We start from the raw sequence: 16308 nt of genomic DNA on the forward strand, positions 1-16308 counted from the left end.
CCTGGTGCCACTCCCCCACCTTGTAATCATAACCTGAATGTGCTCACACCGAGTGTGTCTATATCCTCCTCCTTCTGGAGGCAGTGTACCCTTGGGGACAGAATGTTCTTGATGTAGGCATCAAGAATAAGGACCGTTTGAAGTGGAAATTTGTACTACTTTTACTACTCCATGGCTATGTAAGCTCTGGGCTCTCTGGTACTATGCCGGGTGATATTGATTGGCAGTTGAGGGGCTTATCACCCATCTCCACCGTGTTGGTTCTTCCTGCTGCCAGCTGGGTAGAGGTGCCCTTGTGCTCCTAAGACTACTATCTCCTAGTATCTCCTCACCCCAGTTATACCTGCCACAACCTGCTGCTCTCTGCCTGGCTCCTGCCTGCCTGCCAGTACCTGCCTCTGACAGGTCAGGCCTGCACCACCTATTGTGCCCTACCAGAGAGGGCAGATGGGCACCACCCCCAGTGTCAATGCCAATCCACCCTGGAGGCCTTCCCAACCCTTCTTGCAGAAGGAAGATAAAGGCCACGTATTCCTGTCAGTGTGGCAACATTGCACACTCTCGGATTTGAAAGTGAGGGACACCCAATCAGCACCCATAGGTCTCACCTGGGTACAGGTAGGAGCATCAAGGAGTATAGGCCACAGACCTGCTCTGGCTCCTAGAGATGATACTAAGAGTCCCGGTAAAACCCTGAGGCAGGAAGCCCTCTCCACTGATAAATCACTACCTCACCTTTGCACTTCATCTCTGTCTGCTCCGAACCCAATCCCATTCGGCCCCTGACTGTTGCCTTCACGGTCAGCTCCAGCGCTCAAGCTCAGGCCTCTCACAGCCTGGGGGGCGGAGCCAGGGAGGGCGGGGGCGGGGTCTGGGCGGGGCCGGGGGAAGGGGGCGAGGTCTCAGTTCTGCCACCTTCCCCAGACCTGGAGCACAGCCGCCGCCGTCGCGTCCTCGCAGCCCTGCGCGACGCCCGCTGCCTCGGCCGCCGCAGCCTGGCCCAGGAGCTCAGAGCCGGGGCCATTGGCCCCGCAGCCTGCCACCCTTCGGGCCGCGTGCCGGCTGCAGCTGGCATGGGGGGCTACTGAGAGCGGACACTCCTTCCCTCTGGCACCTCCCCCGGCCACTGGCCACTGGACTCGGGCCAGCGAGCCTCGGGCACCTCTGGCCCCCAGTCCGGCGCCTGGCACGGCCCTCCGCTCTGCCCCTCCGGCTTTGAGCATCGTGTCCCCGCCCCCCCCCGCCCGCGCCTGGGACACCTGGGTCGCCCGGCGGCCCTGAGGAGGGGGGCGGGGGGGGCATGAAGCCGCTGGAGAAATTTTTGAAGAAACAGACGTCGCAGCTGGCGGGGCGAACGGTGACAGGAGGTCCCGGCGGGGGTCCGGGGAGCTACGGTGGACCCGGAGGGGGTGGGGGACCAGGCGGGGGCGGCGGGCCAGCTGGGGGACCGCGACCGCTGCAGCGGCGTCAGAGCGTGTCTCGGCTACTGCTCCCAGCTTTCCTCCGAGAGCCCCCCGCCGAGCCGGGGCTGGAGCCGCCCCCTGAGGAGGAAGGGGGCGAGCCGGCGGGGGTAACCGAGGAGCCGGGCAGCGGGGGGCCCTGCTGGCTGCAACTGGAGGAGGTGTCTGGTCCCGGGCCGCTCGGGGGAGGAGGACCCCTGCGCTCCCCTTCCTCGTACTCCTCAGACGAGCTGTCCCCCGGAGAGCCCCTGACTTCCCCTCCCTGGGCCCCCCTGGGTGCCCCCGAGCGACCAGAACATCTTTTGATCCGGGTTCTGGAGCGGCTGACCGGAGGGGCCACCAGGGACAGCGCCGCCTCAGGTAGGGAGTCAGCTGGCTCATCTATCCCCGAGCCGGGGAATTGCAGCTTGGTTCCTCTTCCTTGCCCTTGGATGGTGGGGGTGGCCCTGTGTTGCAGCCTCAGTTGGGGCTTGAGTGGTTAGCTGAACCGGGTAGGCAGAGGCTCTCCTTCAGAAGAGAAGCTTAGTGCTCACCTTCCTCCCTGTAGCAGCCTCACCCTTGGCTGGAGAAGAAGCTGAACCTCTTCCTTTCTCCTTAAGCCACCATCCCTTTCTCCTTAAGCCACCATCCCTTTCTCCTTAAGCCACCATCCCTTTCTGCTGGACATTTATTTTATCCACAGACCTCCATGGGTTCCCTCCTGCGGCCCCAAATTACGGCCTGACACACTAAGATGGAAGCTGCTCAGAGCAGCCTGTGCCACCCTCCAGAGGTGCCCAAAGCCTTGGAAGACCTTACAGGGGTCCCTGATTCTGTCTAGAAGCACCAGAGCACAAGGCTGGCCCACTCCATGGGGTGGTGTCAGAAAAACACAGGGCCCAAAGTACCTTTTGGTCTTGGGCAAAGGGGTGCATTGTCCTTAGCAGCTTGAGGAAGCAGGGTGGAGGTCTGCCTGTGGGATGGACTCAGAAGGTGTTTGTAGGGGGAGAGGTGGCTGGGCAGGCATCAGGGCCCTGCAGCATCTGGGGGATCTGAGCCTCTCCAACTCCCACCCTTCCAGTGTCAGGCCTCAACACATGGCCTCTTTAAAAAATAATAACCACACCCTGAGAGGCTTATTCCCTAAACGATGATGCTATTTTACCACTCCCCACCAGCACCCCTACTAAGGGGCTTTTGAGGAAACTGAGGTAGAGAACCTAAAGGTCTTTAAAAAAAAAACCAAAAAACCCATTGCTGTTGAGTCAATTCCACTCATAGCAACCCTATAGGACAGAGTAGAGCTGCCCCATACAGGGCTGTAATCTTTAAGGAAGCAGGCTGCCACATCTTTCCTTGGTGGAGTGGCTAGTGGGTTTGAACCACCAACCTTTCAGTTAGCAGCGGAGCTCGTAACCACTGCACCACCGGAGCTCCTTAAGCGTCTTTAGCTGTAGGTATTTCACTAAACCTAGGAGGTCTGAGGGTTCGGAGGCCCTGGTTGAGGGCCTAAAGGTTGGTTGGGGGGTGTCACACTTTACTCTCAGCCCTCTGTAGGGAGCCCTAACCTAGGTGTGTGGAGTGGGGTTTCACTCCCCTAGATTTTTCTCGAGACCTGGGTCCCTTCCTTTGGCTCAGGCTGCAGTTGCCCTCGGGAGCTGACACCTTTTGGATTTAATTAGAAAAATATCAGACACACACACAGCACTCCTAACCATAACTTCCCGCCTACACCACACACTGTTTCTCTATGACACATTCCCTGGGGAGGCTGTGCTTTGGACCAGAGCCTGCCTTGGAAGAGACAGATGCCAAACTATAGCCCCCATATCAGCTCTCCCCCACTCTGCCCCATGTTCCTCTACCTCTCCTCTGGCCTAGCTCCCCTGTGAGAGAAAGGGTCTAGGAAGGATATCAGGCATCCCGATTCCTAGACCCCATCCCTGGAGCTGAGGTTCAGGGCTGGGGACTGCCTCATTTTAAGAGCATGGCAAGGTAGTTGGGCAGAGAGGAAAAGGGAGAGAATGTCTTTCCACTTCCACAGTGACCTGATGCCACAGGCTATCCTCAGTGTCCCCAGGGGTAAGACTACTGTGTTGATAGTCACGATATCATCTGGCCCAGCAGAATGGATCCCTAGAGTAACTGGTGTGGGAGACCTCAAACCAGTCCCAGAGTAAACCAGTATCAGCATAACCCACCACTCTGATATTTCCCAGCATAACCAATGTTTTCCAGCCATCTTGGTTTCCTCTCAGGGTGTGCGGCCTTACAGAAGATACCACAAATCTAGCAGAAGCCTCTTGAACTTCTCAGCAGTCCCACCTGACCACTAGGCTCTGTTGACACTGTTTGCCTCAGGCGTATTGGGAAAAAAGCAAAGTACTGGGAGCCTGGGTTCTTATTTCAGCTCCAGGCAAGTCCCTCCCAGCTCCGAGCCTCAGTTTCTCATTTTTGAAGTGAAATAGTTGTAGTAGATGATCTTGTATTGGTTCTTCTCCACCACCTTCATGGCTAAAATTGGAAGCCAGGGGATGGCGATCTAAGAACCATCAGAAGACTTGGTTTTGTCCTGGGGAAGTGCCTGGGGACCTGGCCCTAACCTGTTCCAGTGAGGACACCTGGCTCCTTCCCTGTACCCTGCCTGTCGGTGTGTGCCAGGCAGCCCTGCCCCACCCCAGGGCTGGCTGCAAGTCAGGGCGACCTTGTACCTGGCTGACTGGCTGGGCCAGGCCCAGATGGGGTGTGAAGGGAAAAGGGGGGGGGGTTAGAAGAGCCACTCCCCTCCATGCTCCCATTATTAACCCTTCCATCTCTGGCACCCAGAGGACAAGAGAGTTTCTATTTAAAGCTTGGGATCAAAGAGATGGCAGTTGCTCCCTCTCCCTTTTACTGGGGCTGGTTGTTACCTGCCTAGCTGGAACTCAAAGCTGTTAAGCAGGGAGTGGGGAAGGGCGGAGGGATCCTGAGACACACACACATATACACCCTCTGTGTCTGGAAGTTCTCTGTCTAGAGACCCTTCTGTGGGCTTCCTCTTATTTTGCACAGGTCTCAAACTTGGTGTATCGGTGTATTATCTGACCAGCTTCCCACACACTGAAGAGAAGTGGTCATGGCTATCAAAGGGCTCCCCTCTTCCCTCCAGCTGCCTTGGCAGCTGCCAACTCCACCCCCGCAGCGGCTGCCCAGAGCCTTCACGTGTGTGTCTGTGTGTGTGTGTGTCTGTGTGTGTGTGTGCCCATGGGTGTGCGCATGTGCGTGTATGCAGTGCATGATGGGGCAGGTGGCTGGGGCTTCAGCCTGACTAAAGAGAACTTGCCCTCAGAGGCAAGAGAGGGGTTGGTGGGTTTCCAGTCTGGTCCTGAAAGTGCCCTCCAGACCTCAGTGGTGCCCATTGATTTCCACAGATATCCTGCTGGATGACATCGTTCTCACTCATTCTCTCTTCCTCCCCACGGAGAAATTTCTGCAGGAGCTACACCAGTAATATCCTTTTGTGAAGCTTGCAAAAGGGGAGGACGAGAGGGAGCCACCCGCTCCGTGTGATGTCAGAGCCTAGGCCTTCCCCTAGGAAACATACCTGGGTCTCAGTCCCAGTTTTTCTACTCACCAGCATTGTGACCTTTTACAGAGAATCTAACATTCTGGGTCCTCAGTTTCCTATTCTGTAAAATGCGGGTAAATAGCACCTGCCCTGCCTACCTATGGGGCTGTTATGAAGATCAATATGATAGCAGATGTGGGTGTGCTTTGGAAACTGCAGAGCCCTATGCAAATGGAAGGTGTTATTATTCTATTAAGAGTGCCTCTCTCCCTACTGAGTGATTGCTCTAAATATCTGGTTACCCAGTGAGTTATTACAGGGTCCGATGTAAACATTAGGTCATGGCTGTGCTTTAGTAGGGTCTACTAGAGACAAGCCACTGGCTGGGCTATTCATAGGGTCTCATGTAAGCAGAGGGCCTCTCACTGAGTTATTTTAGGACCTAATTGTAAAACCGTCTGGCCACTGAGTCGGGTATATCCTCAGCTCTCTTAGAAATATCAGCCTTACGCTGAGGTATGGTCAGGACTGGGGTAAGCACCACTGGCCTTTATCAGCCCAATAGGAACTCCGGGCCCTGGGCTGGCCAGACTTTGGTTGGATCGGAACAGGGTATCCTCAAGTGAAATTCTAATAGGTGGGATCTAGGTCCCTACCTACCCTGAGCAAAAACCTAGACTGGGTGGGGCATGAAGGGGTCTTGGCTCCACGGACCTCTGGACCTCTTTTCTCTCTGGTTGTAAACCTAGAGATTATTTGAAAGCAAATGGCCTTCCATTTCCCTTCTCAGCTTCCTCTGGTCAACCTGCCTAGGGCTTTTCCTTAACTTAGGGGTCAGCTTTGTTCGGGCAGGGGGCATGGAGGGCCCTGAGGGGCTGGGCCGGAAGCAGGCCTGTCTAGCCATGCTCCTCCATTTCTTGGACACCTACCAGGGGCTGCTGCAGGAGGAAGAGGGGGCTGGCCGCATCATCAAGGTGGGCCTGGGGGAAGGGAAGGTGGACAAACAGGCTATTGGCTCTGGAAGGGGCCCTTTTGATGGAGCCATGCTCCTCAAGCTAGGAACCTGGAAGGAGAAGATGCCAGTGGGCCTTAATTTATATTGGATCTTTTGTGCTTGAAGGCATGGCAGCCCTGCCCAAGCCTTGCAGAGAGTGGTTCTTAGGATGAGACCCCTACCTTTGCCTTCTCTCTCCTGGTCCCCAGGATCTGTACCTGCTGATTATGAAGGATGAGTCCCTTTACCAGGACCTCCGAGAGGACACTCTGCGGTTGCACCAGCTTGTGGAGACAGTGGAGCTAAAGTGAGGGGGAGTGGTTGGGGGTGGGGACAGGAAGCAAAGTCTCCCCTATTACAGGGGCTGCCTCAGGCCTTTTGGCTCTAATATGTTTTATTTCAGCCCCTTTCTCTTACTGGAGGGTAGCACAGGCACTGTCTCCAGTCATTCTCCTGTCCATCTGTTTGTCAATCCAATGGTGGTAAATGTTTAACAACCTGCTCTTCAGGAAAAAGAGCCCTGATTTGTAGCTTTTGCCAATTCCCATGGTGTAAATTTTCTCATCACGTCTGATTTCAAGCTACCAATGTGACATCACTGAATATAGAATTAGGAAGAGATGTACAATAGCAAGCCATTTGATAGTATTTCTACCACACGAATAACTTCAAGAACATAGTTGGTAGTAAAATGTAGCAAAATACTGAGGAAACCAATTACCTTCGTAATAATTTATTTAACTATAATTTATATATACAGTGAAACCTATTACAGCCAGAACTCAACAAGACTGCCTTGTTTTTCCAGGTTTCGTAAGTTTTTTGCCTTTGACAGGGTGAAGTCTTACCACTTTCCTGTCACTGGTTTTAGTGGAAAATATTTGAGTTTTCCTCCTCTGACGGATTTCTGCCTTACACAGATCTGACATTCGCAGGTTCTACTGTATATAAATATACATAAAATAACTATCTATATATGTTTTATGTATGTATATTAAAAAAAAAAAAAAACCATTGCCATCTAGTTGATTCTGACTCATAGCGACCCTATAGGACAGAGTAGAACTGCCCCATTGAGTTTCCAAGGGGTGCCTGGTGGATCTGAACTGCTGACCTTTTGGTTAGCAGCCGTAGCACTTAACCACTACGCCACCAGGGTGTGTGTATATATATATGTATGTATGTATACACAAAGAGAGAGAGAGCCCCTGGGTGGCACAAACAGTTAAGCAATCAACTACTAGTTGAAAGGCTGGCAGTTCGAACCCACCCAGAAACGCCTCTGAAGATAGGCATGGTGATCTGATTCTGAAAGGTCACAGCCTTGAAAATCTTATATTGTGATCTGCCCCTGTAAAAATTTCAGCCTAGGAAATCCTATAGGGCAGTTCTATAGGGTCACTGTGAGTTGGAACAAACTCAGCACACAATAACAACATTTTTAAATTACCGTGTTTAATAACCAGTTGGCAAAATTCCAAAAAATTTAACAGTAAGCTGTCATAAGCCAATGTGAGCCAGTCTGTCCGTCCATCAGTCCATCCATCCATCCAGCCCTTTCAATTTTTCCCTTCTCCATCTCCATAGCCACAACTCTCCTATAGGCTTCCTGATCTCTCACCTGAATTCTTGCCACAGCCTCCTATCTAAGGCTTCAGCTTCTGGTCCTATGTCTTCCTCTGTCTTCTCAACACTGATACCAGAGAGATCTTTCAAACTTACAAAATAACAAGATTGCACTCCTGTTCCAAAAACATCCATGGCTCCTCCTTCTACAAGACAAAGTTGTAATGTCCTAGCATAGCATTCAATGCCCTTCCCTTTCTGATGATCCTGTCCATGTTATCTCCCACATCTCCCTCCAACCATGACAGTCCCTGTACCCTCATAATTCTCTGAACTCTTGTGCTTTTCCAGCTGCCTGCTGTCCTTTATATTGTCCACACCAGAATGCCTTCCTCCTACCCTCTTCTCTTCCTGTTGTCTTTCAAGGCTCAGGTCAAATGCCATTTTTCCAATGAAAGCTTCCCAGTCCTTCTCTTCAGAATAGCTTTCTCCCTCCCCCTTGCCAACACAGCTCTCCTTGTACCTTTGTTATATCACCTAACACATCCTGTCTGGTGTTAGAAGTAGCTGGATGCACATCCATCTCCCTCCCAGACTGTCAAGTTCTTGTTGACAAAATTCAGCAAATATCTGTTGACCTACTACCACGTGCCAAGCAGTATGCTAGGCCCTGGGGGATTAAAAAAAATCAGTAAGAACCAATCCCAGCCCTCAAGAGCTCTCAGTCTTGTAGAAGAGATAAAGCATGAACATAAACAAATATTTTTCCAATGTCCTACAGGAATTCATGTAAGAAAGGGACCTTCCCTGGTGGGTGGGGTAGATCAAAGAAGAATTCGTGGAAGAGGTGGCATTTGATTTGGGTCACTTGGATAGGTGTCCCATGTTGGACACTGTCCTCTCTTCTGATCCCCTTCACCCCCTTCTGAACTTGATGCTAGTGTATCTCTGACCCTATTCTGATGTCCCTGCCGGACGATGCATGTACCTGGCAAAGCTTGCTGATGCCCAGCTATGTCCATGCCAGGATCCCAGAGGAGAGTCAGCCACCCAGCAAGCAAGTGAAGCCACTCTTCCGCCACTTCCGCCGAATAGACTCCTGTCTGCAAACCCGAGTGGCCTTTCGGGGCTCCGATGAGAGTGAGTGTGGACATTAAATGGGGCAGGGTTCCTGAGTGGCTCAGGGGGCCCCTGTGGGGCATCTGGGTCTTGGGTGCCCTCAGTAGAGTCTGCCTGTAGAGTAGAACCAGCTCCTCACACAGCACCTTCTTCAGAGGCCAAACAATTTGGGGTTGGAGGTGGGTTCAGGTGGGGAGCAGAAGTGCTCTGGAGGGAACCATGACAGTGCTGTCATTCTGCCCTCTGGTGAACAGCTCCCTTCCTGTCTCTGTCCAGTCTTCTGCCGGGTCTACATGCCTGACCACTCTTACGTGACCATACGCAGCCGCCTCTCAGCATCTGTGCAGGACATCCTGGGCTCCGTGACAGAGAAACTGCAGTACTCCGAGGAACCAGCAGGGCGGGAGGATTCCCTCATTTTGGTAGCTGTGGCCTCCTCGGGAGGTGAGAGGAAGAGCTGGGCAGGGGCCAGGAGAGGAGACACAAGCCCCAGTGCTGTGGGGCAAGGGTGAAGACTGAATTCTAGGCTCCTGCTACTCAAAGTATGGTCCTGGGACCAGCAGCTTAGGCATCACCTGGGAACTTGTTAAAAATGCGGTATCTCAGACCCAATCCCAGACCTGCTGAGTCCTTCTCTGCATTTTAACAAGATCTCCAGGTGATTCCTGTGCACTTTAAAGCTTGAGAAGTGTGGATTCAGGACACCCAGGTTCTAATCTGGCCACTGCCTCTCACTCACCTTGGGATTGTGTCCTGGCCCTTTAACCTCCCTAGGCATCTAAGGATGCTACGTTTTTGAGGCTAAAGACACAGGGTGGGCCTCTAATCTCTAGGGTGGTGGCTGTGGGAAGGCAGAAAGCCAGTGATGTAGCTTCAGCCTTATTTTTTCCATCCCTAAGATGGGAGAACAAATTCCTGCCCGTCCTGTGCCACAGGGATGAGAGAATGAGAGATGAACTGTGAAAGAACTTTGGGGGTAAAAGGGAAGATAGAAAAAGAAAAGAAATCCCATTAGCCTTGAATGTGTCAGTCTGGAGTTAGGAGTTTCTGGATGGGGTGGCAACAGTGGCTGGGGGTGTGTGGAGGGGACCAGTACGGGTGGCTGGGGCTGGGGCTGAGCAGCTCGTCCTCTCGCAGAGAAGGTCCTCCTGCAGCCGACTGAGGACTGTGTGTTCACCACGCTGGGCATCAACAGCCACCTGTTTGCCTGTACCCGAGACAGCTATGAGGCCCTGGTGAGAAAGCCTTCACAAGGCCAGGCTGCGAGCTAGGGCTGAGGGTGGCTGCGGGCAGTCCCTTACTCCACCAGCCACCTGGAGCCCAGCTCCTGTGCCCTTGCCTGCCACCAGGTGCCCCTCCCCGAGGAGATCCAGGTCTCCCCTGGTGACACAGAGATCCACCGAGTGGAGCCTGAGGATGTTGCCAATCACCTTACTGCCTTCCACTGGGAGCTGTTCCGATGTGTGCATGAGGTGGGGGCTGATGCTGGTGCTGAGATGGGGTCTGGGGGAGAAATGTGCTCTTTGGAAGCAAAATTTCCATTAGAATGTACCTGGCAGGAGCCCTGGTGGTGCAATGGTTAAGCGCTTGGCTGGTAACTGAAAGGTTGGTGGCTCAAACCCACCCATTGGCTCTGTGGAAGAAAGACCTAGTGATCTGCTCAGGTAAAGGTTACAGGAAACTCTATGGAGCAGTTTCACTCTGTCTCACGGGAGTTACTATGACTTGAAAATTGACTCAAGGGCACCTCAGGACAACAACAGTGCCTGGTTAGAAGGCTCTGTGAATGCTCACCAGCAGTCACTCACTGGCAGCATACCCTTGGGCATCATCTGGCCATACCCTCTCTTTAAGACCTTATCCCCTCAGCTGTAAAACGGTAAAGAGAGAAACCCTAGAGCAGAGTGGTTTAAGACTCAAGCACTGTCTAGCACAGTACCTGACCCATGGTTCATATTTAATAAATATTCGCTATTAAAGAAATAAAGCAATAACAATGTGTACCAGACGGTTGTCTTGAGGACAAATCAGCCATAAAGCCTTTAGCGAAGCGCCTGGCACCCAGTCAGCGTTCAATACATGGTAGTGTGTATTATTAATGTTGGATTTTTTTCCCATCTCTGTTGCATTCTGTCCTGTCCTTGTTTTTCTATTTTCCACCCCTTCCGCCCCCACTCTCCTGCCTTTCCCTCCTCACCGCCTCGCTCTGCCATGTTCCCACCCACATACCCGCCGCCCTGGCGGCCCCTCCGCCACCGTGGGCGCAGCTGGAGTTTGTGGATTACGTGTTCCACGGGGAGCGCGGCCGCCGAGAGACGGCCAACCTGGAGCTGCTCCTGCAGCGCTGCAGCGAGGTCACGCACTGGGTGGCCACCGAAGTGCTGCTCTGCGAGTCCCCGGGCAAGCGCGCGCAGCTGCTCAAGAAGTTCATCAAGATCGCGGCCATGTGAGTGTGGCCGGCTGCGGGGACCAGAGCGCGCAGGCGGGGTGCCGGCCCCGGAGCCGCACCTGACCAAGCCTTCCGCCCCTACAGCTGCAAACAGAACCAGGACCTGCTGTCCTTCTACGCGGTGGTCATGGGGCTGGACAACGCCGCGGTCAGCCGCCTGCGGCTCACCTGGGAGGTGATGAGACCCCCCTCCTTCCCTCTCTTCCACCTGTGCTGGCCCAGCCATCCCACCTTGGGGATCTTAGCCTCCCTCTTCAGTCTTGACATCCTGGGCTTTACCCCATTGTGGCCTCCTGGGACCTGTTGTAGGCCTATAGGAAGCCTTTGTGCCAGTTGGAATGAGGCGCCCTATTCTGGCAGATACATCCCCAGGGCACGCAGCTTGGCTACTGGACCTTGTCTTTGTGCAGATTTGTATAAAGCATACATCCTGGAATGGGGGCAGGGAGCCCTTGACCAGGTTGCAGGCTTGGCTAGAGCACTTTGGCTGATTTCAGCCAGCGCTCAGTGGGGCTCTCTTGGGTATGGCACATGCATAAGGAGAGGCCTCACTTCCCCCAGAATACTGAAGCTCCCTAGGGTGTTTCAAGATCCACCAGCCAAGCCAAGGGCTGACCCTACTTCCCTACACACTAGCTTCCCAGCCCCCTGCAACACACTCAGGCCCTTTCTGCCTCCGGAGGGATTAGTCAGGAGTCAGGGTGAAACCTAAGGAGCTCCTTTCTGATACTCCTTCTCCTGTCTTCAAACTCTGCAGAAGCTGCCAGGGAAATTCAAGAACTTGTACCGTAAATTTGAGAACCTGACGGTGAGTAGGTTTGGCTCTTTTATCTTTTTCTGGACTTTACACCCCAGAGACCCTCTGTTCCCATAAACCCTTTTTCTCAAGCTTCTCTTTCAAGGCTTTTAGTACCTGGAACCCTGGACCCTTCCCCACTATACTGAGAGGAGAAGAATGGGAGGATTGTTACCCTGTTTTCCCTGGAGTAGAGGGGGTGCAATCAAGCCCTTTTCCCCATGCCCCCAGCTAAACACCCCTACATACCCCCTCTGTTGGGGGTGTTTCCAGAGCAGAGGGATGAGGGAGGGAGTGGCCATATCTTTGGGGTGCACTGGGTCTAGCTGTCCCGTTACCCTACTTCTGCGGAATGCTAGGACCCCTGCAGGAACCACAAAAGCTACCGAGAAGTGATCTCCAAAATGAAGCCCCCTGTGATTCCCTTCGTGCCTCTAATTCTCAAAGGTGAGAAGTCTTCCCTCCCAAGTTGTGACTCTTCTACGCATGTTCTTCTTAATCCCATGTGCCAAACCCTGACCCATTTCCTAACCCCCAGTTCTGACTCTCAATCCCTTCTCCAGTGCAGCTCTGGGTGCCCACCTGGAGAGGAGCCCCCCGACTGAGTGGGCTCTGGGGGAAGGGAAGGGTCCTCAGGTGCAGTGGCCCTTTGGACCTCTGCTTTTGTCTTTTCCTTTGATTCTCTCCCTGTCCTCTAGACCTGACATTCCTGCATGAGGGCAGTAAGACCCTTGTTGATGGCTTGGTGAACATTGAAAAGCTGGTGAGTGGCACTGCCAATCCCTGGTCCTGTGAGTGGGGATCTGGCATCCTCCCCCTCTTTCCTGGGACCTCCCTAAAGATAGCAGCCTTCCTCCATGATGTCCAGCTTGCCTAACAGACTCCTGACTGTCTCCCTGGTGGCATCACTGTGGCAACCCACCCACTGGTGGCAAAGCTGACAGGCAGCTGGGGGGCAACTTCACCCCCCCACCTCGCATTCTGACACACCCCCTCTTTTGGTCCTTCAGAGACTCTCCAGAGTTGGAGACTGGAGGGAGTAAAACCAACAGAACTGGGGGATGGAGAAGGGGAGCTCAGAGGGGGGGCATCTTTCTGTGCCCTTTTCAGGGCTCATTCCTTGTCATCTCTCAGCATTCAGTGGCTGAAAAAGTGAGGACAATCCGCAAATACCGGAGCCGGCCACTTTGTGAGTACCCAGGATTCTGAGAGCACTGCAGGAAGAGCTTTGACGGAGGGAGGGTTCAGGGGAGAACTTCCTGCTCAAATATTCACGTCCTGAAGTTCGTCAGTTCTCTACTCTCTCCTTCGCCTCCCCAGAGATATCCTGCCCAACACCTCTCTCTCCCAGTCCACACCTGTCTCCTCTACTCATTGTGTGTGTGTAAAGGAAGAAGGGAGGCTGGGAACCTGACCACCTCTCCCTCCTTACACACCCAGGCCTGGATATGGAGGCATCCCCTCATCACCTGCAGACCAAGGCCTACGTGCGCCAGTTCCAGGTCATCGACAACCAGAACCTCCTCTTCGAGCTCTCTTACAAGCTGGAGGCCAATAGCCAGTGAGAATGGAGGTGCTGGTCAGCCCCCTACCAGGTCCGTGGGCACCTGGCACTAAGCACTTTGCACACTGTTCGAACCTACATCTGCCATCTTTTCCCTGGAGCAGCCTTCTCACCCCATGGGAAAGAGTTGGACAGACTTAGCCTCACTCAGACTCATAAGCCTATTCATTCTGCTGAAGCTCTCTCCCCCTTGCTCCTTCAAGTCAAAACCACACTCGGGTTCTAGCCCTTGCCAGGGAAAGGGGGCAGAAAGCTCCTTCCTCTGTCTCCTCCCATCGACTTCTGTTCCGGAGATGGAGTTTCAAACCTCCCCTTCCCAAGCAGGAAGGAAAGCTGCCCACCTTCCTGTCTTGAAGAGCAGAATTGTAGGAGGGATTGGCAGCCTTCCTCTCTACCACCTGTCTGCTTCTCTCTGGTCAGGGCTATGACCCCTGGATGTCCCTCCTTGGAATATTATATTGCCCTTGTGTCTGTGTGCGTGTGCGTGTGTGCGCGCACGTGTGCCCTTTTGTAAGGAACAGGAGTGCACCTGGGGATGGAGGGAAGGTGTGGTGTGTACTGTAGAGGTCTTTTGTTTGGTGCTACCCTGTCTATTCTGCCCCTGGGACAGTGCGGGGTGCTTCCCCCTTCCCCTCCCTGCTCAGCTCCCTGTGCCACCCTGCACGCCCAGGCTTGTGGGCGAAGCTGCCCCCAAGGGCAGAGAGCAGTAGCAGGCAGGAGGGGTTACCCGTTAGCTCTTGCGAGCCCCCCACCCCAGCCTTTCCGAAGGTCCCTGGGTGGGCTCCAGCGAGGGGCAAAGATGCTCAGGGAAACACAGGCCTAAGCTGCCTACAGGACCCTCCCTGTCCCTTGCAGTGGGGTAGGGTGTGGCAGTATCAGGAGTTGCGGCGACTGCTGCACACACTCCTGTTTTTTGGGGGGTGTCTCACACTGCTAAGAAGGGAACTGTCATCCTGCTTCTGGCCCTTGTGTCTGACACCCACAACATGTCCCTGTCCCTCTCCCTGTCCTGACTCCCTCTTTCTCCTTCCCATCAGAGCTGGGGGAGGGTAGGTCTGTGTACCTGGGGCAGGCAGCCCCCCAAAGTAGGGAGGGGGCAGCAGAGACTGTAAAGGTGAGACTGGACTCTGGGGTGATGCCTTTACTCCCTCTCTGTCCCACCTCCCTCTGCCATCACAGGCCTCCAAGCCTGAGGGGCACAGGGGTTCCTGGCAGCTACTGGGTGAGGTTTCCTGGCACAGCCTCACCCTCCTAACTGGCACCACCTCTTTCCCTTTTGTAGAGGCAGCAGCCACAGCAAAGGCAGCTGCTGCTTCTGCTCTGAGGGTGTATATATTTTTTACCAAAAGCTCTAGAAGTATAAATTTATTTTTTAAAACTCAGAGGGAAAGAGCCTGTATTATATGTAAACTTTGTATCATAGGTTATGTTGTACAGTCCTATCAACCCTTTTATACAGTGGTCTGTCTTGTTCCTGCCGCACAAAATGTCTATGGACACCCCCCTACACACACACACACACACACATAAGCACTGTATCCCACCTCCACCATCCTTTACAAACAGGACCCTAGCTCCTCTCCTGCTCCTGCAAATGCTGATGCACCCTCTTCCCCCTGCAGCCCCAAGCTGTCTGCCTTTCCCCCTGATCCCTCAAAGTAATCTTCTCACGCCAGCTCTCATAACCCTCCTAGAACACTGGGACCCACTGGTTCGGTCTTGGATCTAGCCTACCCCAAGCCTTGCCGCCTGCCCTGATGCCTCCTGGGGGCCTCCCGGCCCTGCCCCCCCCCACCCCCGTGCCCCACAGCTTTAACAGAGTGAACCATGTGTACTGAACAGGCTCGGTTGTCATTGCAGAAACCTCTGGGTGGTGAAAAAGCTGATAAAATCTATGAATCAAGCTGCTTGCTGTTCTCCATTCTGTTCCTTAGAGGCTGAGGGAGGGAAGAGGGGACAGCTCCCAGCACCCCAGCCCATCAGCAGATGACCTTGGGGCCTCAGTGGATTAGAAAATGTGGCTGAGAGGAAAAAGCGTCAACTGTATTGAGGCATTTCACAGAGTGCCTGGAACTTGGAAGAGTGAATGTTTTTGTTCTTACATGTTCCAGGTGGCATACATAGGTGATCTTACTTAATTCTGACTCTTTAAGGTAGAAGAGGAGTCCCTGGGTGGTACAAGTGGTTAATGTGCTCAGCTACGAACTGAAAGGTTGGAGGTTGGAGTGTACCCAGTGGTGCCTCAGAAGAAAGGCCTGGTGATCTACTTCCCAAAAACCAGCAACTGAAAACCCTGTGGAGCACAGTTCTACCTTCACACACATGGAGTCACCATGAGTGGGAATCGACTTAACGGCAACTGGTTAGTTAAGGAAGAAAATGGAGGCTCTGAGCAGTTTCACAACGTAAGGTCCACAGTGTGATCAACCCAGGTATTGCAACACAGGCCTGTCCACTCCCGACAGTCCACTGTCCACTGAGGAGTTCTCTCTCAGAACCAAAATTTATCAATATACTAAGTTATGGGACCATATAGAACCTACTGATAGGCTCTAATGATAGTCGAAGCTCCAGTAAAATTCTGTACTGTGTTTTTATGCAAATAAGGCATGCCTTCTACATTTGTTTGCCAACTGTGCCCTTTGCCCGGAAGGTACAGTCAGTGAGGACATATATGTATACACACACACATACACGTATATACATGTATACATATGTATAGAGAGATTTATTTCAAGGAAATGGCTCATGCAACTGTAGAGGCTGGCAAGTCCCAAGTCCATGGGTGAGGCGTCAGGCTGGAGGCTTCTCCTGACTCACGTAGCTGCAGGGGT

At 53.4% G+C, this 16308-nt stretch overlaps 1 protein-coding gene across 2 annotated transcripts; it reads left to right on the plus strand.

Annotated features, from left to right (window-relative positions):
* The first annotated feature begins 934 nt into the window (after nt 1-934).
* Nucleotides 935-15364, plus strand: RAPGEFL1 (Rap guanine nucleotide exchange factor like 1). Of its 2 annotated transcripts, none has more exons than XM_049861110.1 (15): nt 935-1820; nt 4850-4928; nt 5825-5960; nt 6190-6287; nt 8574-8686; nt 8942-9109; nt 9803-9900; nt 10015-10137; nt 10933-11111; nt 11199-11289; nt 11872-11922; nt 12270-12357; nt 12609-12673; nt 13021-13099; nt 13351-15364. In XM_049861110.1, exons 1-15 carry the CDS (start codon nt 1301-1303, stop codon nt 13473-13475), a joined length of 2013 nt encoding a protein of 670 aa, XP_049717067.1. In that variant the 5' UTR covers nt 935-1300; the 3' UTR covers nt 13476-15364. The 2 variants fall into 2 exon arrangements, with proteins under 2 accessions (XP_049717067.1, XP_049717068.1); XM_049861111.1 differs by having other exon boundaries at nt 13045-13099.
* The last annotated feature ends 944 nt before the right edge of the window (nt 15365-16308 follow it).

This window comes from Elephas maximus, chromosome 19 (genome assembly GCF_024166365.1).
Source record: "Elephas maximus indicus isolate mEleMax1 chromosome 19, mEleMax1 primary haplotype, whole genome shotgun sequence".
Lineage (NCBI taxonomy): Eukaryota > Metazoa > Chordata > Mammalia > Proboscidea > Elephantidae > Elephas > Elephas maximus.

Bases quoted from the DNA above. Each gene is read 5' to 3' on its own strand.
- RAPGEFL1 (XM_049861110.1), top strand. From the start codon at position 1,301: ATGAAGCCGCTGGAGAAATTTTTGAAGAAACAGACGTCGCAGCTGGCG. The intron at 1,821-4,849 runs GTAGGGAGTCAG...TGATTTCCACAG, and splicing joins CAGGGACAGCGCCGCCTCAG to ATATCCTGCTGGATGACATC. The intron at 11,923-12,269 runs GTGAGTAGGTTT...GCGGAATGCTAG, and splicing joins GTAAATTTGAGAACCTGACG to GACCCCTGCAGGAACCACAA.